This window comes from Miniopterus schreibersii (assembly GCF_964146895.1).
Source record: "Miniopterus schreibersii genome assembly, chromosome: 19".
Lineage (NCBI taxonomy): Eukaryota > Metazoa > Chordata > Mammalia > Chiroptera > Miniopteridae > Miniopterus > Miniopterus schreibersii.
Window position 1 is genome coordinate 15,051,675 of NC_138119.1, and position 23,583 is coordinate 15,075,257.

At 35.6% G+C, this 23,583-nt stretch overlaps 1 protein-coding gene across 2 annotated transcripts in view; it reads right to left on the reverse strand.

The window, feature by feature from the left end:
• Positions 1 to 23,038, reverse strand: part of KIFAP3 (kinesin associated protein 3) — a 100,466-nt gene extending 77,428 nt beyond the window's left edge. For both annotated transcript variants that reach the window (XM_081120428.1, XM_081120429.1), the window contains exons 1-8: positions 22,692 to 23,038; positions 16,437 to 16,568; positions 11,704 to 11,858; positions 8,341 to 8,396; positions 7,650 to 7,791; positions 4,747 to 4,846; positions 3,356 to 3,480; positions 1,092 to 1,190 (exon numbers count right to left, since the gene is read on the reverse strand). In XM_081120428.1, coding sequence (XP_080976554.1) covers positions 1,092 to 1,190; positions 3,356 to 3,480; positions 4,747 to 4,846; positions 7,650 to 7,791; positions 8,341 to 8,396; positions 11,704 to 11,858; positions 16,437 to 16,568; positions 22,692 to 22,723 — 841 coding nt within the window. In that variant the 5' untranslated portion in view covers positions 22,724 to 23,038. The remainder of the gene's footprint in view (positions 1 to 1,091; positions 1,191 to 3,355; positions 3,481 to 4,746; positions 4,847 to 7,649; positions 7,792 to 8,340; positions 8,397 to 11,703; positions 11,859 to 16,436; positions 16,569 to 22,691) is intronic.
• Positions 23,039 to 23,583: the final 545 nt, after the last annotated feature.

The window sequence follows — 23,583 nt, forward strand, 5'->3', positions numbered from 1 at the left end:
CAATAGTTGAATTAATAGAAACAGAGAGCAGACTGACGATTACCAGGGGCTGAGTTGTGGGGGGAAATGAGGAGATATTAGTCAAATGGTACAAACTTTCAGTTATTAGATGAATAAATTCCAGGGATCTAATGTACATACAGCATGATGACCAGAATTAACAATATTGTATTATACAGCTGAAGGTTGCTATGAGAGAACTTAAATGTTTTCACCATAACAGTAACAACAAAATGGTAATTACCTGAGGTAAAGGATGTGTTAACCTTATTGTGGTAAACATTTTGCAATATATATATAGATCAAATCATCCCATTGATACCTTAAACTTACACTGTCATGTGTCAATTATATCTCTAAAGCTGAAAAAAATCAATAGCTACAAAGCAGAAACTGAATGTACACTTGAAAGCCCCAGATCATTCTCACTAACCCTTGTAAGATTTTGCCTGTCATGAATGCAAAACCATACTAGTGAACATGTAAATCTCAATAACCTCCCAAAGAAGACTCTTTTTTATTAAAGAGAAATACTTCGAAAATTTTTACATCAATCTTCTACGAAAGCAACAAAATAATTCACTATTTAAGTATGTAAGGGTTTGAGAGAAGATTCTTACTATTGAAAAGATCACACAATGGATTAAAAATCATCTCTGAGTAAATAAATAACAAGTGTCTATATATTTAAAAACTGAGTGGGTCTTTTGGTAGAAAACAGTAAAATTTAAAACATTATTACCGATGCTAAAGACACAGAATTTGTAGCATATTAAAATGTATAAAACTCTCAATTATTCTGGTATTAGCTTTACTGATCTGACAAAAAATGGAACTAAAAGTAGAGTAAGCATGTTGTTTTTCTCAGTGTTTAAGAAAGGCAGGGGTGGGTGGGTGGGGGAGGGGAGAGATTAACAAAAGAATTTATATGCATAAATGCATAACCCATGGACACAAACAATACTGTGGTGAAGGTCTGGGGTGGGGTGGGGGGGAGTGCAGGGTAGAGGGGGTCAATGGGGGAAAAAGGAGACATCTGCAATTCTTTCAACAATAAATATAAATTAAAAAAAAGAAAAAAGAATTCGTACCTCGTAAGAGCTGTTCCTGTTTTACCACAAGCCCCTGGTATTTTTTAAAGGTTTTTTCATACTCTTTTCTCAAGGTTTGGTTTTCAGGGTCTTCATCAAGTAAACAAGCTAAGGATCTTCCATATTCACTGAAGCAAAGAAACCCTACTGGAAAATACTATGAAGAATAGCGCTATTAAACTGTATGTGCAACATTATCCAGTTATTTACTCTAACAGTTTAACTAAAACGGTATTCTCTGCACAATAGTTGTGTTAATTGTGTCATAACAGGACTTCTTAACCAAGGGTTCAAGGATGTGCTTCGAGTCCTTGGGTAAACACATGTTTGGGCTTCAACAAGTACTTGAATCCCCAGAAATCACATGCTAGTATTTTATGTATGTGCACAAGTCTCTAACTTTCAACAGATTGGCAAGTGGGTCCATGTACCAAAATGATTACTGCCTTAGAGAGTGATTTAGTTAACAGACTACTGAATTCCACTTCACACAGATGCCCAGAATAGTCAAAGGACGTGGACTAGGTTTAAAGCCTTTTAGCACCCTCTTCAGAACAGATGCGAAAAAAGAAATATGCCAAAGTTAGAGGTAAACAAAATTTAAAAATTACATCTTATTGCCCCAAACAGTCTCCTGGACATCTGCAGAAAATAACCAGTTATTTCAGTCTGACTTAAAATCCCCAAGCTCTAAAAACAACTCCCCTATTGAATGCTACTTGCATTAAAACACAAAGAAACTTAAAACTTAATAAAATAGCAATATTTTAAGAGAAATGGCCAGAATTCTGATAGTTCATTTTATATTCCTTCAATTACTGTAATCCAGGGATTCTAAGACACATTTTCCCACATCATAACATCTCCAGATTTTGGATGTGTCTTATAATCCACAATGTGCCAGAGTTTAATTGGAAGCATTTTTTTCATTAGTGGTTCATAAATAATGGTACATATAACAACCAATGGTATCTGACAATTACAGGAATATGATATGTCCTAAAGTATCAGGAACCAAACAATAACAATGTATAACTTAATGGTTCCTTAAAGTCTCATTAGCGGTCCTCTATGCACCCCTCCAGTTTAAATGAATTTTAGGTACATTCAGGAGACTTGGGACTCCAGAAAGAATCTAAAATCTCCAGGATTTTGAGTTATCCATGTGGTTTAAGGTAATGTCAGAAGATTATAGCATATTCAGAAAATTTCTAAACCTTGAAAGATCCTAATTAAGTAAAGTGAAAGCTTATGTGTGTGTGAGGTGTGAGGGTGCATTTTTATAGTGTCTTGGGGATTCCATGATGGGGAGGGAAAGAAACATGACACTTTGAACAATAGGAATAATATTTTAACTTTTTAAAAGAGATCAATACATTTGGGGATAAAAGGAAAGCTATCAGTATGAGTTGGTTGTTGATCTGCAAAAGATGTCATATAAGGACAGGCATGAATAAACCAGGACCTCAATCTAGAAGAATTAGTTGTAGAGGCAATATGATAAATATCTTCAAATATAATACATGTGATGTTGAAGAAAATATCCTATTCTATATTGCTTTAGTATGCAAGATTAGAACCCAGGGATAGAAGTTCTTGAGGAGTAGACTTTGGTACACTAAGCAAAGAACACTATAATAAATAGAATACCACATCACAGAAAGAGCTAAATGAATAAGCAGTGACATTGTTAAGGAAGAGACTAAATAACCCATTTGTAAGGGAAGTTGCAGAAAAGATTCCTCTATTGAAAGACAGGTTAAAAATACATAATCTTTAAGGTTCTTTTCATAGTTCTATCATTTTGTAGTCCTCTCAAATTTGTATGTACTAAGAAAAGTATTATTGTGATTAGAAACACAGAGTTTAAAACAAGGTTCATCACCAAATTCACATCCATTCCAATCAAAATCACCTATTACAGAGAAGGAACTACATAGGAAACAGTAATGAGCGAGACTTGAGCTAACCAAAGGATCTTAGGGCACATAAGTGTAGCTACTTAGAGATTCACCAATTCAATATCCAGGACCATTAATTTTTACTCCCTCTATCTTATCGACTAACCAAAGTTGAAACAAGATAAAAAAAAGTATATGTCAAATTATATTCATTCTGACAGTTTCAATCTTCACCTAACCTTTAAAACACTCTTGCATTTTTCATGTACTGTGAATGCAAAAAAAGAAAAAAAAATCCCAACTATCCAAACCTCATAGCAACAGGCAACAACAGTGGGGTGAAATACCACTCTAAAAGGATATCAGCTTTCTTCTTCTTAGAAAGTTCTTCTTGCCAAAGCTCATGTCTTTTTAATTCATGATCAATGATATTCATACACAAAGCTCCAATTTTATAGTGAGTGATAAGTCCATGAAACTGAGAAAAGCTTTAAAGAAGAGATTTTAGTATGTATTTAATGGAATACATTTTGTGGGTTCAGGAAATTTGTTTAGGGTAAACACTAGTACAAACAGGGTAGAAAATAAATTTGATATACATATTTCAATAAATAAATATACCCATAGCATACTAGAAATACTTGAAATTATGAGATTCCTTTAACTATATTTTAACATATTACCCTGACCCAAAATGAAATTATTTTTAAGTTAGAAATTAAACAAAACACATTTATAATTAACAACCATTTAAACTATTCAGATACTATCAAAATAAATTTTCAGACTACCATCTAACAAAACTAATACTATAACAGTACTATTATTAAATAAAACTGATACCAAAGAATAAAGTAGGAAAGTATTAGCAATCATGCCCTGGCTGCACAGAGCATCGTCCCAATTTGACAAGGTTGTGGGTTCGATCCTCAGTCAGGGCACATACAAAAATGAACCAATAAATGGATAAATAAGTGGAACAACAAATCAATGTTTCTCTCTCTCTCTCTCGCTCCCTACCTCTTTCTCTAAAACCAATTAAAAACATTTAAAACAAGTATTACCAGTCATGTTTTACATATGTTTCCTAGACAATTCATTCATCCAAGTATTTATTCAGTAAATATTTATTACCTAATTCTGGACATAATTTTAGACTAGAGGAAGGCAATTCTCTAGAAATTAGCTAGAGACTTTTTACAATGTCTCAATAAACATCTTTCTAAAGAATATACATGTAAAATAATAGATATGAATGCATAACATTTACTGGCACTTACTCTGGGTCAGACTTTATTCTAAAAGCTACCTGAAAGATGATACTATTACTACTATTCACAGCTTACAGATGAGGTAACCAAGGCACAGAGAAGTTAAGTAATGTAGCCAAGATCACACAGCTAATAAATAGCAGGGCTTAAATTCAAACCCAGACAGTCTATGTCTAGAAACCATACTCTTAAACTCTAAACAATTATACCATCCTACTCTGTGTATGTGCGTGTGATGAGTGGGCAGGTGTGCATACATGCATGCAAGTGCTCACATGTACATGCATGGCTGAGTACAGACTAAATTAAAGACAGAATAACAGAGGGGACAGAGGATCGAAAATAGAGTAAGAGTTCAGAGGCAAAGCATGGGCAGACACACAGAGGACTTAGTAAACCAATGATCTACACTCTAAACCAATGTCATACATAGGGAGAAATACAGATAGACTAGTACTTGTATTTTCTAATTTTAATACTTACCTGGAAAAACAGAAAAAGATGTAAATTATGTTTGTAGCTAACTCAACACTTTGCTTCCAGTCTTCTCTCAGGACTCTTGCTAGTGCACCAAGGGCAGTTTCTAAAGAAAAATGGGACGTGCAAAAATAATCATTCACCTTGCCTCTGGTATAAAGAGTGATTGGTTTTAAATGTCTACTTATTAATAAATAACAAAGCTAAGATAGAACTGGGACAAAAAGTAGGATGCTTCTTTCCAACACAGAAAGCTATTTTTAAAACTGAAGTTCAACTTTTACTTGAAAACTTATAACATGCAGCTTTAAGTCTATTACTGTAAAAAGGAAAATAAAATATGATTTAGATAAAGTAGTATAAATATATTTTGGGTGACAATAAAATAATAAGACCATTTATTTCTTGAGTTGAATTTCCACTTATAATCTTGCTACAGCAGTACCAATTTTTTTCTTTTTTAACATCTGATTTAAGGTGTTTGTGAATAAGTAAAAAAACTAGAACAACTCTAAAAACATAATGAGCAGTTTAGCAGGCTAACACTAGCTCCATTAAAGCAAATTAATAACCAAATAAAAGTTATACACAAAATAATAAGTCTAATATTTTAATATCATGTTAAATCGATGCCAACAGACATAAGTAAAACAAAAATCTTTCACAAAATTAGCTTCAGGGTAGATTAATAAACATCCATGCTAGATTTTTATCTTGAGAAAAGTGAAATTAATGAATTAACAAGAATTACCACATATTAAGTAAACATAAAGTAATGAGACTGTTTTCAAATTAGTGTTGTTACATGGCCTACCAATTCTTAAAATAATAAAAATTAAATAGAATATCTGTGTTATATATAATTCATAATTGAACTTTCTTTGGCACTCAGGATCTATTATACTTCATGAACTACATTATCAGTATTTATCATTGTAATGAAAGTGTTCAATTAATTTGAGCTTTCAGGCTATTCAGACTATGAAACAATAAGAATTCACTATGATATTAATCTCCTTTGTAAGAAAATTTTTTAACAAACTAAAAAAATCCTGTAATGGCATTTCGTGTTATTCATATTCACAATGCAGAGCACATATAATATATACTTGTCTCCAAAATCATTCTAGAATCAAGTAAATAGACAAAAAGCTCCAAAAAGTCCTACCTAACAAAGAATCTGGGCATTTCACCACTATAAACCAGAGGAAACAGGATTTCATAGAATATACTTTGGAATTAATGTACTATAGTATCATGACTTAGGCATAGGGTCAGTGACCTACTGTTCAATTTTTATTTCATTTTTATCCTTTAGTATAGAATAGAGAAATATCTCGATAAAATTGCAGCTACAGGAATTATACATGAGCTATCAAGAAATAGCCAAAAGAAAATTAGAGTTTATAGAAGGCATAATTAAAATTCCATTATGAATTTTTAGAGAATAAAATAAAGTAAGGAAATGTACAAAATACACAAGAAAATCACAACTATGGTATCTCTGAAAAACAACACCCTAGCAGCAAATGGAGGCAGCAGAAGAGTTTGGTGCACCCCAAATCCCTACTCCAGAGAACTGGCACTCTCTAATCCATCTGGATGCTTGCTGAAAAGCTCTGTTCTCAGCGTTTTCTTTACTTGACCTGACTCAGAGCTTGCTCTGTGCAGTCCAGGGCATTTGTTGAAAACTACTCGTAGAGATGTGGCAGTTATGTGCAGCAGCCTTGCCAGTTGTAGTTAACAAGAGGCTGACCTAAATCTTTAACAGGAATAATTGGAAAAAGATATTCACAGGGTCTTTGAAAAACTCCAACATATTTCTGGGATTCTAGAAGGCCATGCACATGTGCAGGAATATGCAATTGCCAGAGAAAGACCAGAGAAGAACCTAATCTCTCATCTCTGGACAACCTTAAGGCAATGTACAAGCAGAAAGTGAAGATAAGGGTATAAACTACCTGCCTGTGCACTGAAGACATGCCACAACACACACACACACACACAGACACACAGACACACACACACACACACGGCCCCTCAGCAAAGGCTGGGGCATGCAGTGCCAGGCATTTAAGGAAATCTCTATCTAATCATTACAGAAATAATCCAGGAAACTCATTAAACAAATGAACAGCAAAAATAAGCCCTGGAAGGAGTAGGAATCAGATTTTCAGAGTTTCCACAACATTATTTCAAAACAACAATAAAAAATACAAGATATACAAACAAATAGGACAGTATATCTTTTAATCAGGAAATACAGCGGTCAATAGAAACTGTCCATGAGGAAGCTCAGATATTGAACTTATGAGACAGAGATTTAAAATCAGCTATTGTAAATATATTCAAAGAACTAAAAGAAAACATACTGAAAGAATTAAAGAAAAGTATGAGAAGGTTAGAGAATGTCTCACCAAACAAAGAATATCATAAAAAGATACACATTATTAAAAAATAAACCAGTGGAAATTCTGCAATTGCAAATTACAATATATGAAATAAAAAATTCATTAAAAATCATAACAGCAGATATGAACTAGAAAAAGAAAGAACAAATGTAAAGGCAGGTCAATTAAAATTATCTAGCTTTAGGAACAGAAAGAAAAAAGAATGAAAAATAAATAAACAGAGCCTCAAAGACCTGGGGGACTTCAGCAAGAATAAACAAAATGGGAGTTCCAAGAGGAGAGAAGAATGAAAAAGAGTACAATGAATAGTTAACAAATAATGGCTAAAAACTTCCCAAGTTTGCTGAAAAACATTAATCTGCACATCCAAGAAGTTCCACAAACTCCAAGCAAGATAAATTCAAAGATATCAACACCTAAACACATCATAGTCAAACTGGCAACAGCCAAAGGCAAATAATTTTCTTTCTAATTTTAATATTTATAACTATAAGTTACCATTTAATAGCAGTTCTTCTAAGTTATCAGGATTTCGAGCAAGTTGCAGGATCAAAGCAGAACCCCGAACCTTGTCAGGAATATCTTCATACAATAACTCAATGTATTCATCCATGTCATTAATGTTAGCAACTTCATCAATCTGAAACAAAGAGGGAGACAGTACTCCAAAAGAACAATAATGCTGAACAGAGCCACTGTCAAAGAAATGATATTTTGTGATCAATATATTGCCTTTCATAGTAATACACAAGTTTTCAAAGGACTCATAGTAGGCATCTTTTTGTAGAGGGGGAAATTAGACCTTTGGGTGTTAGGACTCTAATACAAAAGTAATTATAAACCATATGATAAAATGGGATATATATAAACTCTAAAACTGGTCTATCAATTATAAAATATTTTAAATATGATGCAAAGTAACTTGTATCACTACAATGAACAATATTTCAAAACATAAAAAATATTTAAAACACTTCACAATTTATTTTTCTATCAAAATTATCTAAAAAACATATCCAATAAATTTTGCCTTTATCAATTAAATACTGATTTTCTACCTTTTCAGGCACTTCTAAGTTCAGTCATTTTTAAAAAATTATACATCTGTTTAATGTGACTGTATGAATTATTGATGGTAAAAGGGAACACCTTACAATCAGATTTCTATTAGATCAGAATATAGTCTTACCTCCATTCCTTCAAAAGGAGGTGGATCTTTAGGCTTGCTTGACTTTTCTTTTTTTTCTGTAAAAAAAAATATATATATATATATATTTTTTAATGAGAAGAACCAGGTTTTTAGCACTTCTGAGTAATTTTTATTTTCAGCAGCTTATTAACTCTAGCTAAGCTGGGGATCTTAAAACTGAAGTTAATGAAATAATCTTTTTTTCCTATGTATAAAATAATGCTCACCTATAATCCATCTGTTCTACTGAGAATACACTAAGGAGGGTATAAATAAATAAAAACAAATATTCCCCAACTTATGTCAGGCAACACTTTTAACTTCCTCCCTGGTTGATTTTTTGGGTAGATAGCTAAACTGGCCAACAAGAAGCAAAAGTCTTTTCTCTCGTTCCCCCGCCTAATTCACATTTAAGTGGGAATATAAAAATCAGTAAGGCAAAGAAAAAGTGAGTTGAGTAATATTAAAACTAAAATAAAATTAACAAACAAAAAGAAAAAGAAATAACTTGGGTAAAGTTAAAAGCTAAAATAAAGAGTAGTTGCTGATTCTTTTAAACAAGTAAAATTGGGATCATAAATTAAAAGGCAAATATTTAATATTTGTGTTAATCCTCACTTGTTTCCAAATAAATTCAAGAGTATCCAAAGGTGTTGAACACAATTTTGAGCCATTTGTATACTCAATTATTTTATTTATGGCAGAATTTCATTTTTTAACAAAAAATTATCAAAACTACTTCACTGATCTGGGTTAACCCAAGCAATGCATGTACATTAAAATAAGTTCGAATAGTACCAAATTTTGATTCTGTAATTAGCAAATATGTTTTATATATAATAGAAATTAGCCTTGATGGTTTTCAGAGAACAGTGGCCATTATAGATAAGATTATGTTTCTCAAGAGCTAGATTTTGCCTCAAATAAGTAATTATGACAGTGGTTTTAATTAAGCAAAGAAAAAATTGCTTAAGGTAAAGAATCATATAATCAAATACATATTATTATTTTGTTTCACTCACTTCTAGAGCAATATTTCTGACTTTGAAGTAGTGAATACTAAGTAAAAAGTTAAGAAAAGTAGTTTTTAAAAATAACTATAGCCCAGCCAGACATGGCTCAGTGGTTGAGCAATGACTTAGGACCCAGGAGATCGAGGTTCGAATCCCGGTCAGGGCACATGCCCAGGTTGCAGGCTCGATCCCCGGTGGTCAGGGGAGTGCAGGAGGCAGCTGATCAATGATGAGACTCTTATCATTGATGTTTCTCTCTCTCCCTCTCTCCCTTCCTCTCTCTGAAATCAATAAAAATATATTTTTAAAAAAGTATATATTTAATATAGTATAGCATTTCATATGTCTTCAAATATTAATACCTATACAGAGAAATATATTAATTTGACCTAACTTATCCATATATGATGATACGAAAATTTTCCTCATATTCCCCTAATTTCCGAGGAAGGAGATGAGAAGACTGATTTACTCTGAAAACTCAGTGAAAAGCTATTCTTTAGTTTAAAGATATTTTATTATAAATGCCACTGGAATTATATTAATTTGGCATTAGTAAAGATCAATTTTAACTATTTTGTACCACCCACAATAAGTACACACACATCTTTAAAAAGTACAGGATTTACTTTGCTCACTTTGAAGTTATTTAAATTATTGAAAATGTTATCTCTCATCATTTATAGACATCTTAGCAAGAATACACTAACATAAAATATTTAATAAAAATTCTTCTTGCCCTGGCCAGGTGGTACAAGTTGGTTGGATCACTATCCCGTACACCAAAAAGTTTTCAGGTTCAATCCCCAGTCAGGCGCATACAGGAGAAAACCAATCAGATCTTTCTCTTTCTCTTTCTCTCTCTCTCTCTCTCTCTCTCTCTCTCTCTCCCCTCCCGCCCCCCTTCCTCTCTCTCTAAAGATCAATGAAAACATATCCTTGGGTGAGGATTTAAAAAAAATAAAACTCTGCTTGATATTTCCCTTATAGCACTTACTAATAATTAACAAGTATACACTGAGTGCCAGTTATGTAGTTGAAAGCAATTAAGTTCAAAATGCTTAATTTTGCTTTTAAATAAGTTCACAGCCATCCAATTCACTCAACAAAAACCTATTGATCATATGAGTTAAAAACTGTATTTAGGGCTAACTAATAAAAGTGTATGTTAGGAACAAGGCATTTTATTTGCTGTGGATAGAGAGAGAAAACTAACTTGAAAAAAGTTTAAACAAATTTTCGATTCCATTTTTTTACTTAGTACAATCAAAACTTAATCCTTTATAAGTTATTTCAAAGGCACCATATTTTGGAACTCACCCATGGTGAAAAAAGACATGTAAAAGTAATACTATGCAATGGAATAACCAACCATTCAATAATCTGAGATGATTTTGCATTAAAATGTCTGCATTTTTATTTTGTTTCATTTTTGGCTTAGATTATTTGAAAATGTCATCTATAAATAATCAATCACTTAGCTCTAATATTTTATTTTATTTATTTAAAAAAAATTCTTTTTTTAACCTTCACCGGAGGATATTTTTTCCATTGCTTTTCAGAGAGAGTGAAAGGGAGAAAGGGAGGGAGAGAGAGAGAAAGAGAAAGGGATAGAAACATCGATGTGAGAGAGGCACATCAATTGGTTGCCTCCTGCATGCATCCCAACTTGGGCTGGGGATTGAGCCTGCAACTGAGGTCAGTGCCCTTGATGGGAACTGAACTGGAGACCCTTCAGTCTGTGGGCTGATGCTCTAATCACTGAACAAAACCAACCAGGGCTTAGCTCTAATATTATAATGGCTTAATTCTTGTATGAGGGAATTGAAGATAGAAGAATGATAGCAACAGAGACATTGAGGAATGAAAAGGTGATATTTTCCTAAGAAAGATTTAGAAAACATATCTTTAGGATAGTCTAAAGCATATGACATATATTTTAACATTTAAATACTAAGTCATCCATTCAAATAATAAACTAAAGGTCAATAAGAAATTGAGAAAACATAAATCTAGTTGGAGTAGAGAAAGTAGGTTTTCTGCCACAAATTCTCTCCTTTTGTTATTCCAGAATCAGTATGACAGATATTTGCTTTTTTATTCCTTATTTCAGCATATGTGCACCCAAGCCCCCGCACGCACACACACACACAATATGAAATAGAAACATCATTTTGTGTGGAACCATCTAATATAAAGCTCAACGTGTAGAAAACGAGTATGCTTGTCTATTCTTTCATTTACTTACTCACAAAACTAGCAAAAACAAAACACACACACACAAAGATTTATCTGAAGTGCAAACTACAGTCAAACAAGTCTGGTTTTGAATTAAAAAGTCAGAACTCACCCTTTCCTGACAAGGAATCGCGACGGTTCTGGAGATAGTAGAGCAGCTGCTCTACCTCATTCAGTTTTGAGGGATGAATGAGTTTACATTCTTCAACCACCTTCCGTGCCAGCGAAGTTATATCTGTGTTGGCATTGAGACTCTTAAGACGAATGCTGCAAGCACATCAGAATATTCTAACTCAGGTATTATTAGAGTAAGCGGTAAACAATGTTTCATTAAATAAATAATTTATAAAGCATTTAAATGTACATTACATAGACTCTTTTAGTAAAACATAATAAAGTGTTAGATATAATTAGTCTTAGAACAATGCAAAGCAAAGATTTTCTTTGAGCTGGACAAATGTGGTAACAAAAGGAACAGAAAACCTACATCAGCCTCTTCCAGGAAGAATGGCATTTTGGAAGACCTCATTTTAAAGCAGTCTTTCTGATGTAATGCATATAAAGTCTTTAGTCTTTGGATGTGAGAATTCATGTTGCCAAAAGTGAATCACTTTCTGACCACAGTCATGAAATCATTTATGTTTTTCAGTTAGGCACAAGATATAATATTGATCATTTCGGATTCAGCTATTCTTGTGGAAATTATGTAGAAGGAAGAAGAAAAGAAGCAGGATACATTTTAAAGCCTATATGAGGAATTCTGAGGAACATTTTATACTTGTTAGTACATTAAAAAAATAATAAACCAGCTTCTTCTTCCTTTTTAATTTAGTCCAGGAGATTCATTGGAAGATAAATTAAAAAAAGGTTGTTCAGAGTCTGGAAACAATTGCCCGTTCACATGAATTTATAGCACCACGGAGAGCTATGAAAACATAAATTTAGGTTCAGGGTGAAGACTCAAGCAGATATGTTCATGCAAGGCTCAGATTCAAAGAGAGAAACATAAGAAAGTAGCCATTGTATAGTATTATTTCTTGGTAAAGATGGCCAATATTTGGAGAGATATCAAGGTGTTAAGAGGCAGCAAGGACACAGACGTTAGAAAAAGGTCCTGTACTAAGCATCTGTGAAATCATCATTCAGATGTAGGTGTTCTCTCCAGAAACAAGTTGAGTAGGGTGAGTTAGAAATTATTCACAACTATATAGTCATCCTTAAGCCTGGTCCTCTTGGGATTCTACAAACTACCTGATAGCCTTTAATAAATTCCTTTTATGTTTAAATTTGCTACAATGGCTTCTAACGTTTGCAACAAGAACCCTAGCAATACTCTGTCCCTTTATTTGAATTTTTTTGGTTGTTTACATTTCTACCTTGTCTTTTAAAGTCTTGATTATATTTCTGTATAATTTTACTGCACATCTGAAGACAGAGGTAGAAAGGAGAGTCCATTCAGAGAAAAACTCTCCAAAGAACTTTCCATGTTTAATTTTATCTAGGACCATGGAAATCTTGACGGATTCTATAAAATCTGATTAAGAAGAGGCACAATAGAAACACTTTAAACATATATTTTTAAAATTTCTTACTAGTTTTTTTCAGAACAGTTTTAGGTTTACAGAAAAATTGTGCATAAAGTATAGAGTTCCCATATATACCTCCACTAACCCCCCAATACAGTTTTTTTGTTATTACCACCTTTGTTACAACTGATGAACCAATATTGATACATTATCAATTTACGTCCACAGTTTGCATTAGGATTTACTGTGTTGGATAGTTCTGTGGGCTTTGACAAATGCATAATGTCATGTGTCCACCATTATAGTGCTATACAGCATAGTTTTACTGCCCTATACATGTTCTGTGCTCCACCTATTCTCTCCTCCCCCACCCCCTGAACCCCAGACAACCTCAATTTTTTTACTTTAGTTTTTCCTTTTCTAGAATGTTATGTAGTTGGAATCATATAGAATGTAGCTTTTCCAGTCTGGCTTCTTTTACTTAGTAATATGCCTTTAGGTCTCCCCATGTCTTTTCATAACTTGCTAGTCAGTCTCTTTTTAGTGCTGAATAATACTTGATTGTATGGACGAACCACTGTTTGCTTATCTGTTTGCCAACTGAAGGACATGTTGGTTGCTTTCAACTGTTGACAATTATAAATAAAGCTGTTATACACATTCATGTGCAGGCTTTTTTGTGGGCATAAATTTCCAATTCATTTGGGTTAATATTTAGGAACACAATTGCTGGATCATATGCTAAGTTTATGTTTAGCTTTGGAAGAAACTGCCAAACTGTCTTCCAGAGTGGCTGTACCATTTTATACTTCTACCAGATTTTTCTATTTCTTTTTAGATCTATTTTCTACCAACATATATATTAGCAATCTGATTCATTTTATTTTCATTAACAGTAATAGACAGATTTTCCTCTTTTAGTGTGTAGGTCTCTCCTAAATACTTCCCTTATTATAAAAAATAAAGAAAAAAATGGGTAGGGTTAGAAGTTTCAGAAAATGTTACCTGGATGTTTACTGTATTATTCCTATAATAAAAAAACTAGAATCTTCATTAGGCAGCCCATATCTATTAAGAACACCAAAAATTCACAAGAAAAATACTCATTATTTTTAGACTATAACCATCAGTTTCTCATAAAGAAATCTGCAGAAACTGGGACTCTGTTGAAGATGGGCTTATATACTCCTTTGCCCAATAAAGAAGACTAAAATACAAGTCTTCTTGACCTGGGCCATAGCACTGATTAGCACCTAATTTTTTTTTTTTAGGCTTTTTAAAAAAAATTTATCTTTATTGTTGAAAGTATTACAGATGTCCCCCTTTTCCCCTCCATTGCCCCCTTCCACCCCACCTCACCCCACACTCCAGACCTTCGCCACACTATTGTCTGTGTCCATGGGTTATGCATGTATTCATATAAATTCTTTGGTTAATCTCTCCCCCCCACCCCCTCACTCCCGACTGACTACCCAAATTTAATGACAGTTTCACTTTATACCTCTCTCAACCTATATGAGTGTCCCCTCCAAACACCCCCACCCCCAACCCAGCTGCTGCCATTGATAAAACCTCTTGAGCTATCAACAGGCCACATTCTGCTTTTGGTCCCACAACATGATTCCTCTCCAGATCGTGTGCAGCCAGGACGGAGTGTCCCAAAATTGTGGTCCTTGGGTTTTTCCCTTATGGATGTTTAAATCCACTTACTCCAGCCACAGTAGGTAGTAACTTTTTCTAGCTCGCTGATGCTCTAGTAAATGCATTCCTTGTCTAGAAAGATTTCAGGTTTTCAAACACTAACAGCATTCTCATTTAACTCTCTTTAAATAAGGTTGCTGACTGCATTCTCAAGAACTAAAATCGATATTTCTCTCATGAAATGTAGATGTAGGAGGTTCTAAAGGCAAAGACCTTGCTCTGCTGGCTTCTATTTGGCAGTCAAATTAATAAGTTGTCAAGAAATTTTTCACATTTTCAAAATGTTCAAAACTCAGGCAGCAATTACAAACACACAAATGGAAGAGAGAAGGTGTGAGAAAACACAAAAATATGTGAGCATGTGAGTTAGGATCTACCGTGTATGTGTGCATACGAGTGTATTTCTCTTCAATCTAGCAAATTATCCAAAGACTCAGTTATTTTTAATGAATTATCTGTGTGATTTAGTCTCCTCACCCAAGAAGAAGACAAATTAGGGATATTAATAGATACTAGGCAGCTGCTCTTTTGGGCTGCTATACACCAAAGTTTCCCAATTGCAGCACTATTAAAATTTTGGGCCAAATACTTCTTTGTTTGTAGGTGGCTACCCCGTGCATTGTGGGATCCTCAGTAGCACCCTGGCCTCTTTCCATTAAATTCCCTTAGCACTGCTCTAGCTTTGACAACCAAAAATGTCTTCAGGTATTGCCAAATGTCACCTTGGGGAGGGTGGACAGGGCGGATCAGAACCAGTTGAGAACCACTGCTATACAGAATAAAATTCAGTGCTTCTCAGTGTGCTAAATACTATCACATGCACTCCTAGCAGTCTGAATACACTTAATACCACCGAAACACACTAAAATCCTTTTTAACTACTTCCCAAACCAAACTTTTTATGGTGGGAAGAAGGCTGGGAGAGAGTGTTAGGTAATCTCAGACTTCTTTTACTTCCAGACAACTATGGAAGGAAGGCGAGATCATTACCAGCACAACTGCAGACTAATGAAAGAGGCCAGTTCCCAAGGTGCTCCTCAAAGTATTACAAATGAAGAAAGGACAGTGTGTAGGGTATTGGGAGACATAAGCTCAATTCATTGTGTCAGAAAATGCCTGTCTTACTAGGATCTTCTAGAGGGCCAGGTTTTTCAGGGATGAATGCAAGGTGCATGCCCCAGTTGGGAATTTTGGAAATCATACCACTTTCTGCAATTCCAGGGAAGAAGGAAGAAAAGAGGATCCCCACATTAAAAAAAAAAAAAAAAAAGGAGGATCCCCCAAAATACAAATTTCCTAAATTAAGCTAAAAATTCCCACATAAACATAACTTTTAAAATGGATTTCACAAATTTTAGCTTATATTCTATTATATGTGTTTACAAATGGGGTAAATCAGAACAGGCGTTTTTCAGTAGGTTCCTATTAAGCTTACATAGACATGATCTTCCCTGAAATAAATATATCTGTATCTATAGTTTAATGTTGTCTCTGCTTCACTAAAATGAAGTATGCCATAAACATTTGTCATTTGTGCAGATTTAAATAATTTCAGATTTCTATAAAGTTTGTATAAGGTTCACAACTTTCAAAATGCATACGGGTAAAGAAAACTTACATTTTTTGGCATTCTTTTCGTTCTCCCAACATGGGATCCCCCATTTCTCCAAGAATGGTAGCTTCCACTTCATATTGAACGACGAGTGCTTTTTCTGATGGATGTACATCAATATTTCCTCCTTTAACTTTCCTGCAATGTAAAATAAAAACAGGCATAGATGGATCAAAAACTCATAAAATGCTATGGTCTTTATCTAGGTTCTAGTTCCAAAAACATGTGGGCTGGATTAACATATGCATTTAAATTGGATTTACAGTTAAAATGGCAACATTCCCCAAAGTGATCTACAGATTCAATATAACCCATATCAAATTCTCAAAACCTTTTTTACAGAAATGGAAAAGAGATAATAAAATTCATGTGGAAACACAGGGGACTCTGAGTAGCCAAAACAATCTTGTAAAAAGAACAACAAAATTGTAAGACTCACATTTTCCAATTTCAAAATGTACTACAAGGCTACAGTAATCAAAACAGTGAAGTACTAGCAGAAAGATAGACACATAGATCAATGGAAGAGAACTCAGCCCAGGAATAAACACCTACATATATGGTCAACTGACTTCAACAAAGGTGGCAAGACCTTTTATTGGGGGAAAGAACAATCTTTTTAACAAATGTGCTGAGACACTGAAAGTGTAAAATAATGAAATTGGGCCCTTACTGCACACCACATAATTAACTCAAAATGAATCAAATAATTTTAAAGGCTAAACCTAAAAATAAATAAATAAATTAAAAAAATAAAGGCTAAACCTAAAAAACTCTTAAAAGAAAACATAGGGGCAAAACTTCTTGACTTTGGATTTGGGAATAGTTTCTTTTTTTTTTTTTTTAAATTTAATTTTTATTTTTGTTTAAAGTATTACAGATGTCCCTTTTTCTCCCCAATGCCCCCCCCCCGTTTCTTCCCCCTCTCCAGTCACTCTCCCCACCATTGTCCATGTCCTTGGGTTGTGCATATATGCATATAAATTCTTTGGTTACTCTCTCCCCCTCCATCCCCCCTGCCCCCCTCCATCCCTCTGACATTTCGTCAGTCTCAACTATGCTTCCATGTCACTGAATCTATTAAATAATGACATCAAAAGCAACTAAACCCTAAAGACCCCCCAAAAAACACAAAAAACTATTAGAACTAAGAAATTAATTAGTAAAATTGCAGGATACAGAAACAATATACAGAAATCCATTGTGTTTCCATATACCAGTAATGAATGATCAGAAGGAGAAGTTAAAAAAACAATCCCATTTACAATTACATCAAAAAGCATAAAATACCTAGGAATAAATTTAACCAAAGAGGTGAAAAACCTGTAAACTGTAAGACACTGAAGAATTGAAGAAGACACAAATAAATGGAAGGCTATACTTTCCTCATTTATTAGGATTAATATTGTTAACATGTCCTTACTACCTAAAGCAATATACAGACTCAGCACAATTCCTATTAAAATACCAATGGCATGCTTCTCAGAATTAGAGCAAATAATTCTAAAATTTATATAGAAGCACAAAGACCCCAAAGAGCCAAAGAAATCTTGAGAAAGAACAAAGTGGGTGGTACCATGCTCCCTGATATCAAACTATACTACAAAGCTACAATAATCAGAACAGAATGATACAGGCACAAAAACTCCTAGAAGAAAACACAGGCATTAAACTCTTCAACATCGCTCTTAGCAGTATCTTTTTGGATATGTCTCCTTGGGCAAGGGAAACAAAAAATATAAAATAAACAAATGGGACTACATTAAACTAAAGTTTTGTACAGTGAAGGAAACTATCAATAAAATGAAAAGACAACCTACTAAATGGGAGAAGACATTCACAAATGATAATCTGACAAGAGGTTAATATCCAAAATATATAAGGAACACCAAAAACCAAACAATCCAATTTAAAAAATGGGCAGAGGACTGGAATAGACATTTCTCCAAAGAAGACATACAGATGGCCAACAGACACATGAAAAGATGCTCAACATCACTAACCATCAGGGAAATGCAAATCAAAACCACAATGAGATATCACCTCACACCTGTCAGAATGGCTATAAACAAATAACAAGTGCTTACAAGAATGCAGAAAAGGGAACCCTCATACGCTGTTGGTGGGACTGTAAACTAGTGCAGCTACTGTGGAAAACAGTATGGCGATTTCTCAAAAACTTAAAAATAGAACCGCTGCATGATCCAGCAATTCCACTTCTGGATATTTATCTGAAGGAAACAAAAACACTAGATGCATGCACACCCTTATGTTCATTGCAGCATTGTGTACAATAGCCAAGACATGGAAGCAACCTAGGTTTCCATCAACAGATGAATGGGTAAAGAAGATGTGGCACATATATACAAAGGAATGTTATTCTGAAATAAAAATCTAAAAATACAAAACAAATGAATAAACAAAACAGAAACAGACCCCACAGATATACAGAACGAGTTGGTTGACAAAGGGGAGGGAGGGACTGGAATTTTAAAATCAATGATCGTGTAAAGCTTTTTATTTTTTATATTTTATTTTTATTTTTAAATATATCTTTATTGATTTCAGAGAGAGGAAAGGAGAGGGAGAGAGAGAGACAGAAACATCAATGATGAGAGTCACTGATCGGCTGCAGCCCACAACCTGGGCATGTGCCCTGACCGGGAACCGAACCCTGATCGCCTGGATCCTAGGTCGACGCTTAACCACTGGGCCACGCCCGGCCGGGCCGTGTAAAGCTTTTTAAAAGAGCAAAAGCAACTAAAGAAAATATAAATTTAAAACTTTTGCATATGAAAGGTCACTATGACGAGAGTGAAAACACAACCCACAGAGTGGGACAAAATATTTGCAAATCATTGATATGAAAGAGGTCCAATTTCCAGAAAATATAAAGAACTCTTTTCTCCAAAGAAGGCAGACAAAGGCCAAGAAACATATGAAAAGATGCTCAATGTCAGTAGTAACTAGGGAAATGTAAATCTAAACCACAGTAAGATATCACTTCACATCCACTGGAATAGTCATAATTTTAAAAAAATGAATGTTAGCAAGGATGTGAAGAAATTGGAACCCTCATACATTGCTGGTAAGAAAGCAAAATGGTGCAGCTACTGTGGAAAACAGTTCAGTGGTTCTGCAATAAGTTAAACATATAATTAGCATATGACCCAGCAACAACTGAAAATACACCGAAAGAGTGAAAACAGATGTTTAAACAAAAAATAGTACCGAATGTTCATAGTAGCTTTGTTCATAGTAGCCAATAGATGGAAACAGCCTATATGTCCATCAACAGATGAATGAACAAACAAAATATGCCATATCTGTAAGATGGGTTATTATTCAGCTATTACAAGGAATGAAGTAGTGTAGTGATGAATGCTAAAACATGAATGAATGCTGAAAAATTATACTGTGTGAAAAAAGCTTTACACAAGCCACAAACTTATCATATACTTGTATCACATCATAAATACAATAAAATAATTACTTCTGATAATACACTGTTCAAAGTCTGTATTCTTTGCTACATTATAAGCACCACAAAGACAGGGAAAGTGTCTCATTCATCTAATACTTTTTATCACCTGGCTGAGTGACTTTTACATGGTAGGATTTCAAATAACTACTGGATGAATGAATGAATGAATGTCATTCACTTTAAAAATCCTTCCATGGTTACCCATTGCTTTTATAAGTCTCAACTCTTTACTACAGATCATAAGTCCTATATGATTTAGCCCATTTTTCTTTGTAGTCTATTCTCACTTCATTAAATAACTAGTGAGTACTTATATTTCAGGCACTGTGCTGGGTGCTGGGGATACAATGTAAGTAAGATACATAGTACCTTACCCTTCTGCAGCTTATAGATAAGCAGGAAAAACAGTAACAGTAAAGTAGTAAGTGGGTAAAGAAAAGGTATTAGATATCATGGGAACCCTGGAGGCATAGCTGACCCAGAATTTGGGGTGAGAAAGGGTGGCTCAAGAAAGGCTTTTTGGAAAAAGTGATGTTTAAGCTAAAACAGGAAAGATGAGGAGTTAACTACGTAAACAAGGCAAGTTCCAGACAATGGGAAGGACATTTAGAACCTAACACTAAAACACATAGGCATCTAAAAGAAGTTATTTCTGTAAGGCAGAAGTATGGAATTATTGGGGGAGGGATGGGAGCAGAGAGAAGCTGAAAAGGTAGGCGCTCTAACTCTAAGAGCAATGGAAAGGCATCAGAGTTTTAAGTGGAGGAAAAAATAAAAAAATCACAAGTGACCAAAACAATGCTAGGCATACACTAGGTATGTGGTGAGTATTTATTAAGTGCTATAGAATCAAAATACTAACTGGTAGCAGAACAAAAAATGAAACCCAATTTTTGCTTCTATAATCTATTACACATGTATACATAAAGACAAGAGCTTCATCAGTGATAGCTACAATGAAATCACTGAAGTTAATTAGAGTGAATCCATTAGACTGGAAACATACTGCTGTCTTGCTAAAAACAAAATATAAAAGTAAAAAAATTACAAAAGGAATACATGTAACCATCAAAGAAACAATAATTAAAATGGGAGGTTCTGTCAGACATCATACACTGTCAGTTTGGTATGACTATATGTCAGTCAGCTGCATATTTCTAATCTGAAAGCAGGTCATGCAGACTTTTTATCTATATTGTCAAAATTAGACAAAATTGAGAAGTGTATATTTCAACCTTTCCAGATTCTGACCTTATTTTACTTCAAACATGACAGTGACTCATTTGGTTTTATTTTTTGAACTCTAGATAATACGGCTTTAAAAGTAAGCAATAGGTTAATAGTTGTAAGTCATAGTCTGCCTAAGGGTCCAAATAGGGACAAGAAGCCTAAGAAAAACTACCTTCTGGCATAACTATATTACATGAAAGCACGTGAATGTTGTAACAGTGGCTCTTTGCTCTAGAATAATCTTAAAGTTGAAAGAAAAAATTTATTTTCTTCTGTCACAAAATTGACAATCAAAAATATCGAAAAGATGAATGTAAGCAAAACTCAGTGAGGAAATAAATACTGAATATACACTTGTTATGACTACGTATTCTTTTTTAAAAATGTTACTAATGAAGCCTGGTTATTTGACAGTTTCAGATATATTTATGCAAAATGAGGACAGGCAATAGACGCTTAGTCCTGCAAAGACAGTGCAGTTGGTTGACAGTCTGGCTGAATCCCTTTTAAGAGTCTATTAAAGATGAGAAGATCTTTCTGTAATGATCAGGGCTCTGCCAAGCCAGGGTAAATAAATTCAGTGAAAGTATATTATGACTTATAATAAATGATACTACCACCTTACATGCATGCTTTATCTCCTAAAAGTATTTTCACATTTGGTCCTCTCACAAGGTAATATTTGCCTGGTTTTCCGTTTTTAGATAAGGAAACTGCGTCCAAAAGAATACATGTGACTTTCCCAAGGTATCTACTCAATCAGAACAGGGATTTTAAAAATGGAGCGTCCTAATTTTGTTTTTTTTCTGTTGGATCGCTGCTAACTCCTGGTCCATTGAGAGGTATCTTTTTCATCAGGGATGATCTGATCTTTGACAGCAGTCAAACCAATAATCGCAACAGATTTACAGTTTTCTTTAAAGAGTCACTGATACTAAAAATATTTTTAAACGAAAATTACGGCCTGTTCCACATCAAGCTCCTGGACAAACCTTTTGATAATTACGATCCTACAAAAAATGATCCTGTACACACGGCAGTCAAATGGGTGAAACTGATGAGGAAAGGAGAAAGACTGGAAAGCAACATCTCAGCCCAGCCTCCCGTAAATTAAAAGCCGTCGATTCTTTCCCCTTCATCATTCGAGAACCCCAGGGCAGTGAACCCCAAACTGGAGATAGAGAGCAGAGGCGCCAGACTTCATTCCCAGGCCCCACGGGATTGCTCCATTAGGGGGAATGCGGAGTGGGAATGGGAAAGGGGAAGGGGGACGCGGGGTTTCCTCCGCCCCCCTCTCGCCGCCAGAACCAGGCGGCGCCGCCGGGAGCCGCCGAGCGCGCTGCCCGGGCCGCGCCGAGTAGGTGGGCGCTGCAGAGCCTCAGGACCCCACGCACCTTCCCCTTCCCTTTCCGTGACGTCTCCGGCGCCCACCCCTCTCCTGAGCTTCTAGCTTTGCCCAGTGACACCTCAAGGCCAACCCCAAGAACCTCTAAGGATATCGTCAGGGCCCGCGGCCAGGAGGGCGGGGCTGCGCCTTGGGGAGTCACCTTTTGAGGTATCTCGCGTCCTCCCCCTGCATGGCGGCGGCGGCGACGACGTGGGGAGAATGGGGGTGTCTGAGAGAGGCCGGCGGGGCTATTTCCGGAAACGGTGGCCAAAGTCCCCGGACCCCCAAAGGCGATGACAGGCCCGAGGCCTGCAAGGAGGAGCCCGGGCGGGGATGCAGTTACCACGGTGAGGCCGCCGGCTCCTCCCACAGCTCCCAGGCCCCAAAACACTGGAGCCGCCCAGACCCGCTCCGAGACGCCGCAGCCAGCCCCGCCTCAAGGCGCATGCGCCCGCTCGGCGGCGCCACGGTGCGCAGGCTCAGTAAGAGGCGCTGGACCCTGGGACTAATCTGACGCACGGTGCCGCGGAGCCTGGCGGCTTTTGCGGCGGACGCGGGCGGCGGTGGTTCAGGCGTGGCCGCCTGGTCACCGCCCCCTTGGGGATGGGAGTTGGGAAGAATCATCCCAGTCACCCAAATTTAGAATTTCAGGTCCTCAGCCTGAAAAGAGGGAAAGGGAATCGCTTAAGTTTTTCTTTAGAGAATGCTACAGAGCAGTCCAGCCCTCAGCTAATAACCTGTCAAGTGAGGTTTTTTATTTTGGGGCGACACTGTGGAAAAGAAACTGCCCTGAGAAGCTCTAACTAGTGCGGACAGTCTGACCCTTGTGCAGAATGAATACAGTTAGTGGCAGCTTTGATTCAGCGCCATATCTTTACATTCCACTTTGGTATCCTAGATCTAGAATGAACCCCCACACAAAAACAGCTCGTGAAACTCCACGTCCTCCAGTAATTACCCCTAAATCAAGGTACTTTTGCAATTGTTTCTTTTAAGGCAGGCCACTGTTGGCAGTGCAGGCCCTAGGGAAGAAGGGATGTCCTTGACCCTTA